This window comes from Corvus hawaiiensis, chromosome 2, assembly GCF_020740725.1.
Source record: "Corvus hawaiiensis isolate bCorHaw1 chromosome 2, bCorHaw1.pri.cur, whole genome shotgun sequence".
NCBI classification, from domain to species: Eukaryota; Metazoa; Chordata; class Aves; order Passeriformes; family Corvidae; genus Corvus; species Corvus hawaiiensis.
This window is the reverse complement of record NC_063214.1, coordinates 23617469-23637007: the sequence shown is the minus strand read 5'-3', so window position 1 is coordinate 23637007 and position 19539 is coordinate 23617469. Positions and strand designations below refer to the sequence as shown.

Genomic DNA, 19539 nt, shown 5'->3' with positions numbered 1-19539 from the left:
CTCCTGCCTCCTCATGGGCTGATTAATTTAATTTCATATTGCACCTGTCCCATGTTTTTCAATACAATTAAAACATACAAATTATAGACCTCCAATTTGCATAATATACTTTAGAAATACCGTGGTGTTTTACTACACATTTTTTGGAGCAGCCACAGTGCTGAAAACATCCTCATCTCAACCTCATGGGCAAAATTGCTCACTTGTATTTTAGAAGATGGTGACCTCAGTGGAAATAGGAAAGCAGAAATATTTGTTTGAAAAGTAGAAACCTGAGAAGTCGCCCTGCGAACACTGGCAATAACTCGGTGATGTTAACAGTAATCACAGGCACATGGTTTCGCCCACCTTTCGTTTTGGCATCGTGTGGCTTACCCACTTCTCCCCGCTGGCCTCAACCGCGAGGCTCTGCCACCGCAGTATGGTGCAACCTACATCCAAAATCACTCCTTGTCTGCCCCTGCCTACTCCACGCTCCGGTAAGAGGAGCACAGATGACTCATCTCTACTGTGAGTAACTGCTCACGTTCCCCTTTTCACTGGATGCTGCTCACACGATGCACATGAACAAAAAGTTCTTCCATGTCTGCGCCCTGGAGCTGAGGACTGGCAGGACTGGGGCGAAGGGTGAGGGATATCTCCCCATGGGGATGTAAAGTGGCATCAGCAGTGGTGGGAAGCTGAGGGAGGTGCTGGTCATTCCCACCGCTGCAGCTCCGTAAGAGGGTGACAATTAGTGGCTGCATACGTTGTGAGCGAGGGCTGCCAAGGCTGCCTTAGGACAACAATCTCAGCCTCATGTGTGATTCTTGGGGTATTCTGGGCGGGGCCAGGAGCTGGATTCGATGGTCCTGATGGGGCCTTTCCAATTCAGGACATTCTGTTATCCTGTGAAGCCCGCAGCAGCAAGCTTGGAGGACAAGGCACGAGGCGCCACCCATGACTCCCGCCCGGGACCTCCCGGGCAGAGGCAGCGAGCCCTCACGGCCAGGCTCCTCCCACCGCCCTTACGGGAAGCGCGGCCCCGCCCGGCGCGGCGCCGCCCTCGGGGGCGGACCCTGTATAAGCGCGGCCGCGGCCCCGCGCCCCCAGAGCCGCCGCGCCGCCCGCCCAGCCCTGGCCGTGCCCGCGCCCGCTCCGCCGCCCGCCGCCCCCCGCCGCCGCCCGCCCCGCCGCACCGCCATGATCGTGGAGAGCAGCCGGGACGTGGCGCCCGATGGCGGCGACGGCGGCGCCCTCAGCAGCCCCATCAACCTCGCCTACTTCTACGGGGCCTCGCCCCACTCCAGCGAGGGCAGCTGCTCGCCGGCGCACTCCTCCGCCCCGGGCTCGCCGGGATCCGACTCGGACCTCTCGGTGAGCAGCCGCGGCGGCGGCCGGAGGGACCCCCGGGGCGGCCCCCGCCCCGCGCTGCAAGGTACGGCGCGTCCCCGCGGCGACCCCGGCCCCGGGGGGTGGCGGGGAGAGCGCGGAGCCGCGGGTCCCGCTCCGTCCCGTCGGGAGGCGAAGCCGGCCGCTGGTCCTTTAGGGGTGAAAGCGGCCGAAGCGGCGCAAAGCGGACGCGTGTGGCCGGCGCTTCGTGCGCGGTGCCAGGGTGTTTCCATCCTTGGAGCGGGAGCGGCAGGGCGGTCCCCGGGGCAGCGGAGGAGCCGCACGCCCTTGGGATGGCGAAGTGGTACGGAGGGCAGCTCCCTGGCTCCTCTGCTAAACCAGGATTTAGTTGCCTTTCCACAAGAGTTCCGGGTTTGTTTTTTCTTTGTTATTTGTTAAACGAGGACGAAATCGGTGGCTTAAGTTCGGGTTTTGTTTTCATGTCTCCACAGTTGAACAACACATGGGGGGCGGAAAGCAGCACCGAGGACCTTTCCAGGGGGTCCGTGTGAAGAACTCTGTGAAGGAGCTCCTGCTGCACTTCAGGAGCAGCAAACAGATGTCCTCGGGTCCTGCCACCGAGGAAAGCAAGGTAACCGGCAGCTTTTTGCACTGACAGATTTGATTTTAGTGGTTACCGAAGCTGGCAAGAGAGCACTTTGTGGTAACGTTAGAAATGAGCTTCTACTTTACCTGCTGTGGATGGAGTCAGTGTTTTTCCTTTTCAATACATAATGGAAGAATACAGCTGGGAAGAAATCAGAAAGGTTTACCGTGGAAGAAGGAGGCCCTTAAAAGTGTTCTTACTAAGCTTTATTTTCTAAAGGGAGTCTGGATCCTTATCCATTTATACATCCATTATACATTTGTGTTGCGAAACCACAGAAATTCTGTGTTGACTGGAATGAGATCATTCATTGGAAGGGTTAGGGATTCTTCTCAGATTTGTTTGTCATGCTATTGCGCCTCTCTGTGCAAAGCACACAGTGTAAAGGTAGGCCCTTTCAGTCTGAAAAGATGAAAAAGGACAGGAAATTCTGAGAAGATTAAAGGGTATTTTTGATTTCATTAGATTCGTTTTTCTGAGTCTGTGTTTGAAAGCTTCCTAGATAAGTGTTGTCAAGGGAAGATTTTTGCATATAAAAGTTCACGGCACTGAAGAAGTCTAAAATTGGCTGGGTTATTTATGTTTAAAGAAAAAAAAATCCTCAGGTCTCTGGAAGGAATAGTGTGTTTCCCTAGATTTTCTTGAGTTTTGTGGTATTATAACAAATAGCTTGAAAAGCCTAAAGAAAAATAGTGGGTTTTATTTAAGTTTCATTAAAGTATTTCCATTTTCTAACCTTAATTAAAAGCAATTAAGTTAGGGTTAGACAACCACATACTAGAATTATTCTAAGGTATATTCTGTGTTTACAAAAGGAAGTCACGGCTGCTTGCTTGGTTTTTTTTGGTGGATTGTTTTTGGTGTTTGTTTATTTATTTATTTTTGTTTGTTTTCCCCCAGAAATAACATTATAATAACAGAATAATTTGGATTTTTCTTAACAGGCACAAGGAGGATTGGTGAACTACGAACCATACACAGGTAGACCATTTTTTAATCCATACCCTGTAGTAACACTTTAAATCAATTATAAGACTACCCTCCAAATGGATTCTAAACTTATTTTCTTTCCAGCAGAACTCAAGAGCATACTAGGCCACAGTGGCAAAAGAAAGGCTCCTGAACTCCTCTCTGATGGACCTTCTTTCAAGCGCCAGGCCAATCTTCACCCACATCTCCTGGTAAGTTTGTTGTAATTTTTTCCATGCCTCTATTTTGCAGTTAGCTTTGTATGATCAGAAACTGCCAGATATAGCTATACCTCTAAACTTTCTGGGGCTTGTTTTGATTTGTCTTTTTTTATTTTTTCCTGTCAGACCCCACCCCAGACACCAACTTCTATGGACAGCATGGAGGAGACACATAAAACTGACCCAAAGCACGACAGCAGTTCTGATCTGCTTCAGAACATTATAAACATCAAGAACGAGTCGAGCCCCATTTCCCTGAACACGGTGCAGGTGAGCTGGTTGCCCTCTGTCACCAGCCATGGCTCGCCTGCTGAGCAGTACCAGGACAGCCCAGGAACACAGGCTTTCTCCCCATCCCAGAAGTACCAAGTATTCCAAGACCACACCAGTCAGCATATGCTTGATCCACCACAGCATTACCAGTTCTCTGCATCCCAGAACCAAGATTTGTCACAGAGTTATCCTTCAGATGCCTCCCTGGACTACAGGCCATTTGTTGCCAGTGACCAGTCTCCTGTCTACCAGCAGAACACCTTTGAGAGCCATGAGCTGCAGTACTGCCCGTCGCAGAGCTTCTCTTCCCTCTTGAATGACTCAGAAGGCTCGGATGGCATCTCCAGTCCCCTCCAGCCGCTGAGCAGTGCCCACCCACAGGCCGAGGTTGCCCCTCATGCCCCCAACTTCAGCTTGCTTTCCAGCAGCCTCTGTGGCAGTCTGGAGCGCAGCGTCTCTTTGGCTGCTCTGAATGTCTCTCTACCTGACCAAAACGTTGCCAGAAGCACAGCGCAGCTGGGCAAGTCGTTTTTTCAATGGCAAGTGGAGCAGGAGGAGAACAAACTGGCTAACATCTCTCAAGACCAGTTCCTTGCAAAAGACGCTGATGGAGACACGTGAGTGCCGTTTATCTTGGTGTTTCTTATGTGGGAAGTTGGGGAATGTTTCTGTTTGGGTTTTGGCAGACCGTGGGTTATAGTGAAGCAGTTCAATAGCACTGTTTGTGTCAAAAGTGCATTGGTTTGGCTGATCAGGTGAAAGGTGTGGTATTGCTGATGGCTGCAATGCAGAGCTGCAGCTCACTTGAGTAGATGAATTGTTTAATTTCAGGCGCTAATAGTTAGACTTGGTTAAATGGGGAGGAAAGCATTCTGATTTAGATGCTTTAAATTGCCTTGATAAGAAAGTACCCATGTTCCTGACTTAGTTATACAGAGGAGGTCTGAGGCTGGCAGTGTAGCACCCCTTCCACACATTTGGTTCTCTGCTGTCTTGAGCCCTGGTTGATGTCTGGTGGTGTAACTCTGTTGCCCGTCTTTCCTGCAGCTTCCTCCACATCGCTGTCGCCCAGGGCCGTCGAGCACTCTCCTATGTTCTTGCGAGGAAGATGGCTGCCCTGCACATGCTGGATATTAAGGAGCACAATGGCCAGGTGACATTCTGAAACAAATCTTTGCGCCTGCTTTGTGCACCTGAGTGCCTCTGCATGTCTGAACCTTGAGAAAGATGTGGTGAAAGGCTTATTTAATATTAACCCCAAGATTTAGCCTGCATACTAATATTAACCTTGAGCTATTAATACTTCTTGGGATCACCTTGAGCTGGTAAAACTATGTGCTCTGCTTCATTTGTCCTGGCTTCCTAGTATTCATAATCACTGCTTAAATAATACCAGGTAGCTGGGGTTTTTATTTGTTTTAGTTGCTCTTTCCTGTTAGAGATCAGATGACTAATAGCTTAAATTTTCTTCTTGATGTTTGCAGAGTGCTTTCCAGGTTGCTGTGGCTGCCAATCAGCATCTCATTGTGCAGGACTTGGTTAGCTTGGGGGCTCAAGTGAACACCACAGACTGCTGGGGTAGAACACCGCTGCATGTCTGTGCTGAGAAGGGGCATGCCCAGGTCCTCCAGGTAAGAGCCAGGCAGGCACAGCTCTGCCCCGGCCGTTGACTCTCAGCCTTGGTATTAGCTGTGTTGGGAAACTCTGGAAACACCACTCCTTTCTTCATCTCTCTGGGTAGCCTTGTGAGTCTATCTCAGGGCTCTACAGATACAGCTTAAAGTGGGACTGAATTTCTCATAAAGGTTCTCATCAACATTTTTGAGTTATTTTGGGGGAATCCTCTAGTTTACCAAACCAAAACAGTAAGTCTCCTCTTAATCACAGGATCATCGAATGGTTTGGGTTGGAAAGGACTTCAAAGATTTTCTAGTTCCAACCCCCCTGCTGTGTTCAGGGACACCTTTCACTAGACCAGGTTGCTCAGAGGCCCATTCAGCCTGGCCTTGAACACTTCCAGGGATGCTGTTATTTATTGCAGCTTTATTGCAGTTACTGCACTAAGACAGTAAACAAATTTGAAGCAGTGTGTGGTTTGGATAAGACCTAAATGTGTACCTGCTCCTACTTTTGCAGGCAATCCAAAAGGGAGCCATGGGAAGCAATCAGTATGTGGACCTTGAGGCAACAAACTATGATGGTGAGTAGTTAAGAGTTTATAATTTACAGAGTTACAGGAAAGTACAATGTTTTATAGCTACTGATGGGAGTGCAACAAAATACAATATTTCTTTGTCAGATGGAAATTTACAGGTACAATTGACATATCTGTCAGATGAAAACATGGTTAGTCTGTGTCTGTCAGGACCTCTTTCCTCTTACCTGTGATTGCTTTGTTTGGCAAGGAGAGTGTAGTTTGTAACTGGCCACTGTTTAAAACTTTGGCATGCCAGTGTTGTGTCAGTGCATACAGAAGCCAGAATCTGGCAGTAGAGAGCTGTTGTATTTGGACCTCTTTTCCATAAAACAGCTCTTTCTAATGTATATTTTGTAAAAAAAAATACTAGAAATTTATTCTTTAATTTTCTGCTGGCTGAGAGCTCACAGTAGGCTGCTACTTCACTCTTTTGGTGATGGACAGTCCAAATCTCAAGCTGCTTGGGAGCAGTCACTGTCACCTACAAATACATAACCATTCCTAGGCTTAATGGGGGTAGGAGCTCTTTTATCCAATCTGAAACAAGCAGCCAGTCAACACCTCTATACTGCATTTGTTCATTCATGATGATTTTTATTTTTTTTGATGTTCAGGTTTGACAGCGCTGCACTGTGCGGTTCTGGCCCATAATGCTGTGCTGCATGAACTGCAGAACTGTCAGCCACCACACTCCCCTGAGGTCCAGGAGCTTCTGCTGAGAAACAAGAGCCTGGTAGAAACCATCAAGATCCTGATACAAATGGGAGCCTCTGTTGAAGCGAAAGTAAGTAAAATGCTGTAGTCTGAAGTGCCAGATCCAGAGAGAATATGTCTGTGGACACATTCTGAATGGAAGCAGAATGTCCCTTTCTCCCACGCTGCATTTCAGCTTTGTTACACAGGAAGTAGACTAATTTGAAAGCTTCCCTACAGCTTAATTTACCCAGATGGGATGAGAATGTTGCATTTATTCAGAGCAAGGTATTATCAATGCAAATGAACCCTGGGGAAAGAGGGAGGTGACAGTCTAATTTCTAGACTCAGAATGATGCTATGCTGGCTGCAGTGAGTAGCATAGTAAAAGTAAGAATATGTTTGGAGCACTCTTAGGTACCCATAGTAATAGGGTGCTGATGACACCTTGTTCTTGAACTGCAAATTTTAATTAAAAACTGCTTACCCGTGCAGTTCAGGTCTGTGCCGTGCCAGACCATTACTTAGCCAAAATATCAAATATTACATTATGTAAGCCTACCTGCAGATGAGATCAGATTCCATTGTTCATTAGATGTTGATATTAAAATATATATATTCAGATTCACTTTTGATGAATTGTAGTGCAAGTATGTTTGCTCAACACTCTGGAGTTACTTTGCTTTCTGTTTTTATTTGTCTGCATCTTCCCCCTGGATAGGTGAAGCACCTGCAGGGAAGACTAAACAGTTTCTTTTTTGATAGGATCGCAAAAGTGGTCGCTCCGCTTTACATTTGGCAGCAGAAGAAGCAAACCTGGAGCTCATTCGTCTCTTTTTGGAGCTGCCCAACTATCTCTCTTTTGTTAATGCAAAGGTACGGTGATTTTTTCATAATGCAGACAGAGAAAGAGAGGCTCATGCCCCCACTTTTCCTTCATGGAGTTGCCTTGTCATCCCCAGGCTTACAATGGCAACACAGCCCTGCATGTGGCTGCCAGCCTGCAGTACCGCGTGAGCCAGCTGGATGCTGTGCGCCTGCTCATGCGCAAGGGAGCAGATCCGAGTGCCAGGAACTTGGAGAATGAGCAGCCAGTTCATCTGGTTCCTGACGGCCTTGTTGGGGAACAGGTAAAAAAATTCCTACCAACCCTCTCCTTCCATCTGTCTCTATCCACACAAAAGCTGTATTCCACTCCAAAAGTTTGTTTTGGGTTTTGAGTTGCAGCTTTCAAGGAAAAGATTTAGCAAATGCCATTTTATTTTATAGATCTTTAGCTTCAGCATCAAGATCAGGTAGAATATACAGACCTGAAATTTTAGGTTTCACGTGCAGCTTTTATTTTTTCCATCTCAAAAGCTTTTTGCTGTTGGGATAGGCTTTGTCTTTGTAACCTTGCAATGTAATGGAGGCAGTACTCCTTCTTATTCTCTTGCTCATCTCAGTATGGTCTGAGTTCATGCTTTTATTGCTCTTGTCATAGTTAGAAATGACAGTTCTTAGGCCTGAGTAACAGATGAAGAAAATCCCTTTTTTCTAGGGGCTATACAAATACTTGATGAAAAAAAGTAACTCTTGACCTAAGACTAGTAACAAGCACAGCTGAGTTGCTGACTGTTGCCTTTCATTGGTTCAAATGCTGTAAAGTGGGATCAGTTCTGGTGTAACTGAATGCAGGACCTAGGCTTGGATAAATGAATGCAAAACTGGGTCTAGGGTGGGTTTTTATCAGATTGTGACTCATTTCAAGATGATGAATGTCATGTTTTTGTCTTTTTCTTTTCTCCAGATAAGACGTATCCTCAAAGGGAAGGCGATTCAGCAGAGAGTGTCGCCGTTTTAGGCTCCATGTTTCTTGGAGTTCAGCAACTTACACTCACTGTCAGTCAGGCAGTCCTAATGAATCTGTAAATAGACCATTTGCTTGGTGTGGGCAAATGTTAGTTGTTTCTATGAAACAAAAGTATTTTGTTCACTATTATATAGTGGGTTACGTAAGAGTAAACAAAAAGCCCCAAACCCAACAATCAAATTCGTCCAACCAAAAGGGAATGCTTCATTCCCAAGCATGTGGAACATCTTCCTGGCTACCTGTATTTCATAGCTACGACGAGACTGATTTTATTTAAACAACCATACAGATAACTTCTAGACAAGGACAATTCTATGGGAATTTTTTTTTTTTTAATTTTAGAGAGTGGTGATACAGGTCAAAATTGCAGGGATTGTTGTGTTTTTAGTAACACTTAAGTGCAAGAGAAATTAAATATTTTTGAAGATGAACATTTATTTATGTAACTTTGTGGCTTTGTTTCAGTATCTTGTGCAGGATTGTATATAGTCACTGACATTATTGTACAGATGTATAGTTCAAAGAATCTATTGATCACTTGGGGAAGGATCTGAAGAAGCAAGTTCCTTGGTCTTGAGCTTGCATACAGATATACTGGTGCAAATCGGGTAAATTCTGTTCTTCCGAAAGACTGAAGATGGAAAGTAGAATTAAGATAGATTGTCCCTGGCACTGATTTGTGCATGCTTTTGGAGTTGTTAATAAAACATGAAAAGCCATGCTTCTTCAGGGGACTCTGTCAGTTTTTCTCGTACCCAGCAGGGGTTTTTCTCTTGATAGAATAATAGATTGAGAGAGAAGGATGCTGATTTCTATAATATGTATGTAACTTGTACTTTAAGGGATATGATCCTGATTCAGTGCAAGTGTTTGGCATGTACTTCACTGTTGATGCGTGCTGAAATCTCTTAATGTTAATTATAATGCTTCAACATGTGTAAGCCTTACTGGTGTTGGTGGGGCTTAAGCACATGCATAAATAGCTTGCTGAATGGGGCTCTAGTTAATTCTAGAGACTTAATGTTTTCCACCTTCTAAGCAGAATTAGTCCATTTATGGTTTTACCTTATAGGTATAGTGGCTAGCAAAGTAATATTTGAAGTTAACAGTTTTTCTATTTTTTAATAATTATTAATGGAAAATGTATACTAATGATGCTGTATACTTGTGTTCTGTTGGAAAAAACTTCCTCCTATCACTTTCTGAATGATCCGTGCTGGGCTGTAATCCAGTAATATGTTCTCTGTATGGTCTTTGCTCTTAAACTGTTTTTTCATCACATGCAGTTCTCTGATGTAACCATTTAATTAGTCTGATTGTGCTGCTTTGGCAAAGTATGTCTTGTAGACAAGCTAAATGAAAAAATCTGATATGCGAAGGCTTAGTTGCAGTGTATTTCTTGAAGGGTTATGTGTAACTCGTGTTTGAATAAACATGCTAATTGAATTTTGTGGTTACTGTGTGTGATACAAAAATGGCGAAGAAGTCAAGCTTAAGGTAAAACTGATTTAGCATGGTGATACTATGAGGCTGAAAAGCCATTTGCTAAGATGAAATGAAGTCTTGCCATCCAGCTGTTTATGCTTTCTCTTGTTTGATGCTGATGTTCTGGGTCATGCACTGTTGAGTTGTTTCGCCTGTGAGTTTAGTAGGTGTGCCCCAAATCGAGTTAATAGTCACCAGGTTGGAAGCTGAACACTTGTCCCTGCGTACTCGAAAGAATGATAGCAGTTCTGACAATGCTTTGTTCTTCCCATGGCTTGCTTGCTTTGGTCCTCAGTTCTGACAGCTCAGGCACAAGTGTCACCCTAGTGCAGGTGGCAGTCTGTGTTAGGAAATAGGGCCATACACATGGGGATGGGCTGTCCTCGCTTCACAGGTGGTGGTAAGATGGTTCTGACCTGGTGGTGACCCTTCAGGGGGAAGAGCTGTCATCACGGCCTGTCCCAGCTGAGTGTGGAGCAGGAGTGATGGCAACAGTTGAGATAAAAGTGGATGTAGCATTAGGGTCTGTAGGAAAAGGAAGAAAACCGAAAGGGCTTCTGTGTTACTGTATGAACCTGCTGTCCACCCTGCCTTACTGCTGCTTGTGGTGAGGGTGAAAGTGTGGGGATTGGAAGAAGCCCAGAGGAGTGGAGGAGCTTCCTTGCAGGGAACAGCAGAGTAGACTAGGACAGTCCTGCAGAGCCATGACAGGCCAGAGAACCTGAGTGGGGGTGAACTCACTCTCCCTTCCAGCATGAGAGCTGGAAGCTAATGAAGGTACCAAGCAAGGGGAAATGGAATTGAATTTCTCATTAGGATATGCAAAGATAAAATGGTGCCTCTTTATGTGAGCAGCTGATTGTGTCTAGATTGTGTTGAAGATGCTGTCATCTGCACCTCTCACTGGAAGTGACCCTGCATTGAGTATATATTTTTTATTTGTACAAGGAGCCCGATAGTACTGTTTCCATTTAATTTTCGTTTTCTTTATAAGAGATGATTACACAAGAAAAAGAGCTGCTGATGAGATATTCTGGCCCTTCAGATCAGCCTTATCTGACTGCCTGGCACTCCTTTCTGGGTGCCATTGACTGAGTCGTCTCACACAGGGCTTAAGTACCTTGGGCTTGTAAGGTTGGCAGAGCACTGGCACATGCTCAGCCAGTGCTTGAGCACGAAGTAGGTGAGAGACATTCAGCAAGCAGTGTGGTGCTTTCTGTGGCACTTGTGCCCTTCTGGAAGGGGCACTCCAAGTCAGAATAGGGGGAGGCTGAAGTGTTTGAAGCTAACTTCATCTGCCTGGAGCGTAATTCCATTGTCTGGAGAGTTCAGTAGGTAATTTCACAAGAAAGCACCCCTGCTCTAACTGACTTATTTTTCTCTCTTATGATCTTGGAAAGGTCTGGCATATCTGACCCAATTTAACTACCTGTTAGAAGCAATTCCTTTTTACTGAAGGCCAAGTGACACTAAATATTTAGCAGGCTAATAGTGTTTCCCTGATAACTTACGGTTCTCGGGAAGTGCTGAATAGATTTTATTGATGTGGATGTAGGCTCACCATTTATTTCTCTGGTTGCAGTAGAGACAGAAGAGACTCTGGCTTGGGTCTGAGTAGGAGTATTAAGACACATTGGTGCTTTGTTCCCAGGATCTTTCTGATTTGTTTGTCTAAGTAAGCCAAACCTCAGTAAAGGGTTGCTTTTTGATTTTTGTGGGCTACTCATTTGGCTGGAGTTGTGGAAGGTGGCAATCCATGATTTACAAGAAATGTGTTCTGCTTCTGGAGATGGAAAATGTGCATTTCCCACATTTGTTGCTCATTTTATATTTTTATCAGAAAACAAAAACATAGCCAGGAAGTAGGCTCTTAGAGAGGTTGGGTGTGGTAGAACTGACTGCGAACATATGACGTGAACTGCTTGTTCTTCTTACCTGACAGTTTGCTTGTCTGGTTGCCTTTCTTTTAAAAATATATGTGCTCTCCTGTGTAAGGGAAGGGCTGAGGATGGTTGAAGTGCAGTGAACATGTAAAGATGAAGGACAGATTCCTGCAATTAAGTATCTGCCAAAAATTGACCTGCTATTTCAACAGATTCAAATCCTTCTATTGTTATCTATTACTTTTCGAGTTTGGTGTTATTCCTGGCCTGAGATACTGATGGCTTGGGAGGGAATGCTCATCTGTACACAAAACCCCTATGGTCAGCTCTTTTCCTGGCAAAATTTCCTGACTGTTGTTGGCTAGTGGACCAGTGTCTAGTCTTGCAAGATTTCTTTAGATCTGATTGCTGATAGCAAAAAATCTCAAGACACTAATGAAGTTGGGAACCTCTTTAGTGCAGAAGACCACACCTGAGGTGGTCTCTTTTGTAATAGTGGAATTTAGAGGCTGGTTTCTTCTTCAGGCATCTATTTCAATCTTGCTGGAGAAGAGTAAAATATCTTGGGCTGTATTTTCTTAGTGTCTGTTTTCAGCTCTCGTGACTGAGGCTGTCTCAATAAGTCTTTGTTTTACCTAGTAATCCTTACTCTTGGCTCTGAAAATGTGATATAGGCTGTTTTGAGAAAGTGATTGCTGGACTAACCAACCTATACTTCACACGTGTTTTTCCCCTTAGTTTCTGGTGAAATTTTTCCCTTCCCCTTTGCTAGTCAGAAAGCCTGAGGGAAAGATGACTAAGGTGGTGCTTTATATTTAGAAGGGGGAGCAAACAGCTGAGAAGTTGCACATTGTTTCTGTAGACATGTCTGGGCTGCAAGGCGGACTGAAGAATCTGAGTGAATTATCTTGTGGATGCAATGCAGGGATGCTTTTGCATATGCTTAATGAAAGCTTGTAGTTCTGTTCAGATGGTCTTGGTCACATAGGTGACCTTTTGGTACCACAGTGGGTACCATCTTTTTCTCTAAGGTAGGTGTCTTGGTTTTGGAGACAAAACTTCAGGAGGAAATACTCCAGAGTGAGTGTCTCCTCCGAAGGGAGAAGGGCCTCCCCTTTTCCTTCACCAATAAGACAAGTGGGTCACAGCAAGTGAAAGTGGAAAAAAACCAAACAGTTTATTAACACCAAACAAAACAGAGTAGAACAGGGAGGAAAAAAAACCCCTCAAAATACAGCAAATTCCCAGAGAGGGAACAGACACCTGGGCTCGGACCAGCCGGGGCCACCCCACGGGCCCTCTGGAGCCACCTGCAGGCTCCCCGGACCGGCGAGGAGGGAAGGGAGGCAATGAGGCAAGGGAAGGGAAAAAGAATGAGAAAAAAACCCCAAAAAAACAACAGAACCTTTTTCCAGCTAGCTGGAACCCAAAAGAAACCCAAAAACCTGGCACAGCGCTCCCAGCGCACTCCCTCCTGAGCCCCGCTGAGCCCCTGAGCTGTATGGCCCCAGCTGTTGAACCCTCAACTGACCCACCCCCGGGTCCATCTTAAGGGCACAGTGTCCTTGGGCATTGAGTGGATGGTCAAGGAACAAAGCGGCTTCATAACATCACCCCAGGACATTCCACCCCTTATTCCATACCATCTGCTCAATGCCCAAATTAATATATTTCAACTTTAAACACACACATTTAATTCATATTTATATTCATATATATACAGCTAGGAATTGGATCTTTTGGGGAGGTCCCTTGACTTTGTTCTTCTTGATGGCAAAGCCGGCTTCCAGGAGAATCTGGATGATCTTCTTTCCTTTCCCAAATACCTCCGATGCGGTGTTCCCCCACACAATGATGTCATCAATGTATTGCAGATGTTCTGGAGCCTCACTCTTTTCTAGTGCAGTCTGGATCAGTCCATGACAGATGATGGGACTGTGCTTCCACCCCTGGGGCAGTCGGTTCCAGGTGTACTGCACACCCCTCCAGGTGAAGGCAAACTGAGGCCTGCACTCTGCTGCCAGAGGAATGGAGAAAAATGCGTTGGCAATGTCAATAGTGGCGTACCACTTCGCTGCTTTGGACTCCAGCTCGTACTGGAGCTCCAACATGTCCGGCACGGCAGCGCTCAGCGGTGGAGTCACTTCATTCAGGGCACGATAGTCCACAGTCAATCTCCATTCCCCGTCAGACTTGCGCACAGGCCAGATGGGGCTGTTGAAGGGTGAGTGGGTCTTGCTGACCACCCCTTGGCTCTCCAGCTCACGGATCATCTTGTGGATGGGGATCACAGCATCTCGATTTGTCTGATACTGTCGAGGTGGCAATTGACACTCAGTGCTCTTCTACCTTCAGGAGCCCAACTGCAGAAGGATTTTTGGTCAGCCCAGGCAAGGTGTTCAGTTGCCTAATGCCCTCTGCCTCCACAGCAGCTGTTCCAAAGGCCCACCTGAGTTCCTTCAGGTCTTTGAAATACCCGCTCCAGAGGAACTCTATGCCCAGAATACACGGGGCCCCTGGGCCGGTCACAATAGGATGTTTCTTCTACTCTTTTCCAGTTAGGCTCACATTGGCTTCAAGCAATGTCAACTGCTGCTATCCCCCTGTCACTCCAGAAATAGAAACTGGTTCTGCCCCCATGTGTCTCGATGGAATCCAGGTGTACTGCGTGCCCAGGTCAACCAAGGCTTCATACTTCTGTGGCTCTGATGTGCCAGGCCATCGAACCCACACTGTCCAAAAGATGCGATTTTCCCTGGCCTCTCCCTGGCTAGAGGCAGGGCCCATCTAGTTCTGGTTATCATTTGAAACTTGAGCTACTTCCCTTCTGGTGGAACTCCCTCTCTCAGCATTACCATTCTTCAATTCACTCACCCGTGCGGCCAGGACAGAAGTTGGTTTTCCATCCCACCTCCTCATGTCTTCCTCACTGTCACACAGGAGGAACCATAGTTCAGCTCTTGGGGTGTACCTCTCTCCCTAGCCGTGGGACGTCTGCTTCTAGTAACAGGGCCTCCAATCTGCACTGATGTGATTTGGAGAAGGCCCTCTTTCAGCTCCTTCTTGAGTTTCTGATGAGTCTTGTCCATTCTATCTTCCATTTTCCGTATGGTCTCTGACAGACTCTTTTCCACAGCTGCGATTCTTGCTTGTGTTGGGCCATGCACAGCGTCTGCATACGCCCGGAGCCTCCTCACCATAGAACTCACTGTCTCATCCCCATCATTCCGTGTCATCATTGCTAAAGCAGGGGTGTATTCTGGTGGCACATGTTGTGCGAGTTTCAGCCACATCACCGGTGTGCATTTTACCATGTCAGGGCTCCTAATTGCTTGGTCATCTGAGAATATGATCTCTATCACTGCCAGTTCTCTCTGGCATTGAATCCCCTGTTCCATGGTTTTCCAGGGGTTTAGCTGCAGCTGGAGATCTTCCTGGCACACGTATCTTTCCTTCACACTTCTTAAGAGCTGTGTCCAGAGACTGAGAGCTTCAGGCCCCCTTGGTCGATACTTAGATAACGTGACAAGGATCCCAAATGCCTCACTTCAGTGCCATCCAGAACTGTACCATGGCCTGCAGCATCCCAGATTCGGACCATCCAACTTAATATAGTTTCATCAGGCCGTTGGGTGTAATCCTTCCTCAGGGTACGAAGGCTCTCTATGGACAGTAATGATTTCAAGTTCAGATTCCTCTGCTGGCTCTGAAGGTCCTGGCTGCCCTTCATCATCCACTGAGCAAATGGATTTGGCTTTGTGTTTCTTTCTCTGGACAGGGGCAATTGTTATTGGTTTAGGCTCCTCATCTGCTTTAGCTGCAGCTGGAGTGATTGGGGTGTCTGCTGACTTATTCTCCTGCCCCTCTGGCTGTATCTTCTGCCCTAGAGTATCTAGCAGCGTGCAGTAAGCATTAGCCAGGACCCAGCACATGGCAATGAGCTTTTTCTTTTCATCAGCATTGTTATTGCAGTTTTCCTTCAGATGCTTCCCCACCTCAGCTGGATTCTGAATTTGTTCAGGGGGAAAGTTCCAGGCTACTGGGTCAGAAAACAGCTTCAGGGTCTGGCCTATGTCCTCCCATACCCCACACCACTTAGGATTTTCTACAATTGGGGCAAGATGTCTGTGCAACTCCTCTGGAAATCTCAGCCCTTATTTTAGACAAGCTGGAGACTACATAGAGGAACCCTGCTAGATAACATAAAAAGAAGGTGGTATCTTTGACTTCCAGGGGAAATTGGACACTTTCAAAAGGTGACGTGCCAGATCTGAAGGGGAAGAAGGAGATGAAGGGCTGGGAATTATCATCCCTTGCTTTTCCCCTAACAAACTGGGTGTAATTGTTAACACATTCCAAAAGAAAACTACCAAGGCCAGAAAGGAAAAACAACATAACATACACATTCTCAATGGTTTCCATTACTTCTGTCAAACTTCGAGAGATCACTAACACCAGGCATATCAAAATGGCAGTCCTGATTCTTATTCCTGACTTATAAAAAGTGCAAGCCAGGGACCCGACTGCCCACAGCTGTGGACATGTACTTATGGCTAAGTTCCACAGAAGAATTATTAAATCAATCAGCATGGTGATGTCTTATTGCTGTACCTCAATACAAAAGTGATTCAAACCAAATGGGGTTTTTTTGGGTTTTTTTTTCCACTTTCACATGCCCCTTAATTTGGGTGCCAAATTTATGTCTCGGTTTCGGAGACAAAACTTCAGGAGGAAACGCTCCAGAGTGAGTGTCTCCTCCGAAGGGAGAAGGGCCTCCCCTTTTCCTTCACCAATAAGACAAGTGGGTCACAGCAAGTGAAAGTGGAAAAAACCCAAACTGTTTATTAACACCAAACAAAACAGAGTAGAACAGGGAGGAAAAAAACCCCTCAAAATACAACAAACTCCTGGAGAGGGTACAGACACCTGGGCTCGGACCAGCCGGGGCTACTCCACGGGCCCTCTGGGGCCACCTGCAGGCTCCCTGGACCGGTGAGGAGGGAAGGGAGGCAGTGAGGCAAGGGAAGGGAAAAAGAACGAGAAAAAACCGCCCAAACCCAACAGCTAGCCGGAACACAAAAGAAACCCAAAAGAAACCCAAAAAACCGGCACAGCGCTCCCAGCGCACTCCCTCCCGAGCCCCGCTGAGCCCCTGGAGCCCCTGAGCTGTATGGCCCCAGCTGTTGAACCCTCAACCGACCCACCCCTGGGTCCATCTTAAAGGCACAGTGTCCTTGGGCATTGAGTGGATGGTCGAGGAACAAAGCGGCTTCATAACATCACCCCAGGACAGGTAGGTCATGGTATCAAGTCCTGCGTGTTGGCCCCAAATAAAAGATCTCTTCAGCAGTGCTGAGCTCTTTCCACTGACTCAGCCTGGGAGAGAGGTAGAACTTGGGTCATTTCAGTCCATGGCTCCTTAGGACAACCTTCAGTCCATCTTGAGGCTTTTGTGGAAAGGCCCAGAGCTGCCCCGTAAGCTTCATACCCAGGCTTGCCATAAAAAAGGATGGGGACTCCATAACCACTGCTATTCCTGGCTAGCCAATGAACCATAAAGGGCTGAGCACATACATCTTGTTGTTTATCTGCAGGCAGAACACAGGTTCCTTGCCCAAGGACTTTCACCCCACTAAATCAGCCCAGTAAGTGATGCCAATGAATTCGGCATTTCTGTAAGAAGAATTGGAAGTTCGAGGTCACAGTGATGAAAAATCCCGAGAGGTGCTTATGGTGCTACCTATGTCCTCTGCACTCTGCTGCAGCTGGATGTACTGTGTGGAAGTAAGAACTGGGTCACCAGTGACAGCCCACGTTCATTTTGAGGGGAAGTGTTTTAGGAGCAGTTTGAGAAAAACCATCAAGATAGTAGCGTGCTATTATCATTATTCATCAGTAGATTTCCAGGTGGCTTCAAAAGCCAGTGGTAATCACTAGTCCCATCGACCAGATAAGAAACCAGAAGCAGGGAGAAGGAAACAAGCTCATCTGAAGACACTCTAAGAACCACAGGAGCTCCATCCAAAGGCTGTGCAGGCTTGCAGTTATCCTTCTAGATGCCTGCTCTTTCTAAATTTGCCAAATAACACAATGAGTAATGATTGATCTATTGGTCATTCATGATCCTTCTGTAGGTCATTCACATTGAGTTCCTGTGTTTTGCGTGCTCAGTTTGGAGACCTTGCCTGTGATATGGCTTTTGCTCACTGCTAGGATTGCCAGGCTGTTTGGAGCAGCCATTGGACAAAGCCTCAAAATGAGCTTTTTCACCTGAAAAATTTAATCTTTCTAAGCCCTGATTGCTGGAACAGGAAGAGAAAAAACAGACTAGGAAAAAATGCACCAGAGCAAGTTGAGGATGCTACAATGGAAGGGAACTTTGAGCTAGACCCATGTCTCTAGACTCACTGCTTTTTGTGAACATTTGAGGCAAAACTAGGAAAACCTTTTTTAAGTGAGGCGAAATCATATAAAGACATTTTAAAAAGCTGGTCATGAAACATGCTTAGTCACTAATGGATTTCTTAAAAAAAAAGGGGAGATGAGTCAAACTGAGGAATAAATATTTGTCTTGGTGGTCTGAGCTTTTAATGGCGCTTAAGACATCACCATGAACGCCCTGATGGAGCTTTATGAAATAAGACTTCCTACTGGGATAGAGGTGTGGAGATTCAGCTCAGGACATGGATGACTCATCAGGAGGTAACTATGCCACTGAGTCAGCTGCTCTGGTGCTTGGGATGGATGGACCTCTCTTAACAAAAATAAACATGGTAGGGAAAAAGAAAATCTTTAAAAATTAGCAGATAGGACAGGATGCTTTACTGCTTTAATTTTTTTTTTATTTTTACATAGCTTTTATCCATTTCTGTTCTAGCTCCTGGCTCTAATCTCAGGCTGGTATGGTTATTCATTTTCTCAAACTTTCTCACACATGTCTGTGAATAAAAAACATGCATATGTAGAGTAAGTCTATATTATGGATCAATTTATTTTTGTACTCTGTAGGAGAATTGTATGTATATATATGCATGCAAAATGTAAGTATGTAAAATGTATTGTGTGGGAGTACACAAGGCAACAAAACTCTTTCAAGAAGATGAATCTTTTTATCCAGGAGTAATTCATTACTTCAGAAGTTTTTACCTTTTTTTGTTAAAAATAGAAACTTTTCCCATGCTATTCTCTCGAATTTGCAAATTGAGTGCACTAGTGAAAACCAAAGCACTATGAAGAACAAAAGTCAGGTTTCTAATGATTTTCTGTCCTGAGAATGAATGCCAATGTATCCCATGCCTAATGAGGATGAAGCACATTCCTTGGCTGTTTGTGAGGACCCTAATGTCCTCCCTTTTTCTTGATAAATCCATAAATCTCTATGTCTGTGTGAACTAGTGAGTCTTGCCATCTCTGCTCTATTTCCATAAGGAAAAGGACCCCAGGAAAGGTGTTTTGCATGTACCTTGTGGCACAGAGGGTTGAGTTAACACTGCAAGGGGCTGATCTGCCACCTGGAAACCAACACAAAATGCACCAGCAAGTTCTAGTCCTCACCCAGGGCTGAAACCTGTCTGTGCAACCAGTAGTGCAAAGGCAGGTACCTTTGTACTTTATTATAGACACAGTAAACAATGAATTTTTGTTTCTTCTTCCTTAGCTGTCATAATGAAATTTTATTATTGTAGTGGTTTTATCTGCCTTCTGATGAACATGAATGTCGTTAGCCTCTTTCCCACGCTCTCTGCATCCACGTCTCAAGGAGCGTCTCCTGATTCCAGGGCAGCCCTTCCTTTCCATGCCTCGCGTCCCCAGCTGGAGGAGCAGGCTGGGCTGCGGTGACTGCGGCTGAGCCCAGGGACAGCCGACGGGAGGGAGCGCTGGAGCAAACCTGACCGCTGGTGTGCGGCCACTGGCCACTCGCTCCCTTTGAAGCAGTCTGGGCTCAGGACTGGGATTTTCAAGCTCGGATGTGGAGAGCAGCGGGATAG

General features: G+C 46.0%; 1 protein-coding gene across 3 annotated transcripts; it reads left to right on the top strand.

The window, feature by feature from the left end:
• The first annotated feature begins 1151 nt into the window (after positions 1-1151).
• NFKBIZ (NFKB inhibitor zeta) lies at positions 1152-9629 on the top strand. 3 transcript variants are annotated; one of them, XM_048295233.1, is made up of 12 exons: positions 1152-1356; positions 1824-1963; positions 2923-2959; positions 3053-3159; positions 3295-4058; positions 4489-4594; positions 4926-5072; positions 5578-5641; positions 6253-6422; positions 7097-7207; positions 7294-7461; positions 8121-9629. In XM_048295233.1, the coding sequence occupies exons 2-12, from the start codon at positions 1835-1837 to the stop codon at positions 8172-8174; spliced, it is 1857 nt and encodes a 618-aa protein (XP_048151190.1). In that variant the 5' UTR covers positions 1152-1356; positions 1824-1834; the 3' UTR covers positions 8175-9629. The 3 variants fall into 3 exon arrangements, with proteins under 3 accessions (XP_048151190.1, XP_048151189.1, XP_048151188.1); XM_048295232.1 differs by having other exon boundaries at positions 1152-1417; positions 3056-3159; XM_048295231.1 differs by having other exon boundaries at positions 1152-1417.
• Positions 9630-19539: the final 9910 nt, after the last annotated feature.

Bases quoted from the DNA above. Each gene is read 5' to 3' on its own strand.
- NFKBIZ (XM_048295231.1), top strand. From the start codon at position 1,183: ATGATCGTGGAGAGCAGCCGGGACGTGGCGCCCGATGGCGGCGACGGC. The intron at 3,160-3,294 runs GTAAGTTTGTTG...TTTTCCTGTCAG, and splicing joins ATCTTCACCCACATCTCCTG to ACCCCACCCCAGACACCAAC. The intron at 5,073-5,577 runs GTAAGAGCCAGG...CTACTTTTGCAG, and splicing joins GGCATGCCCAGGTCCTCCAG to GCAATCCAAAAGGGAGCCAT.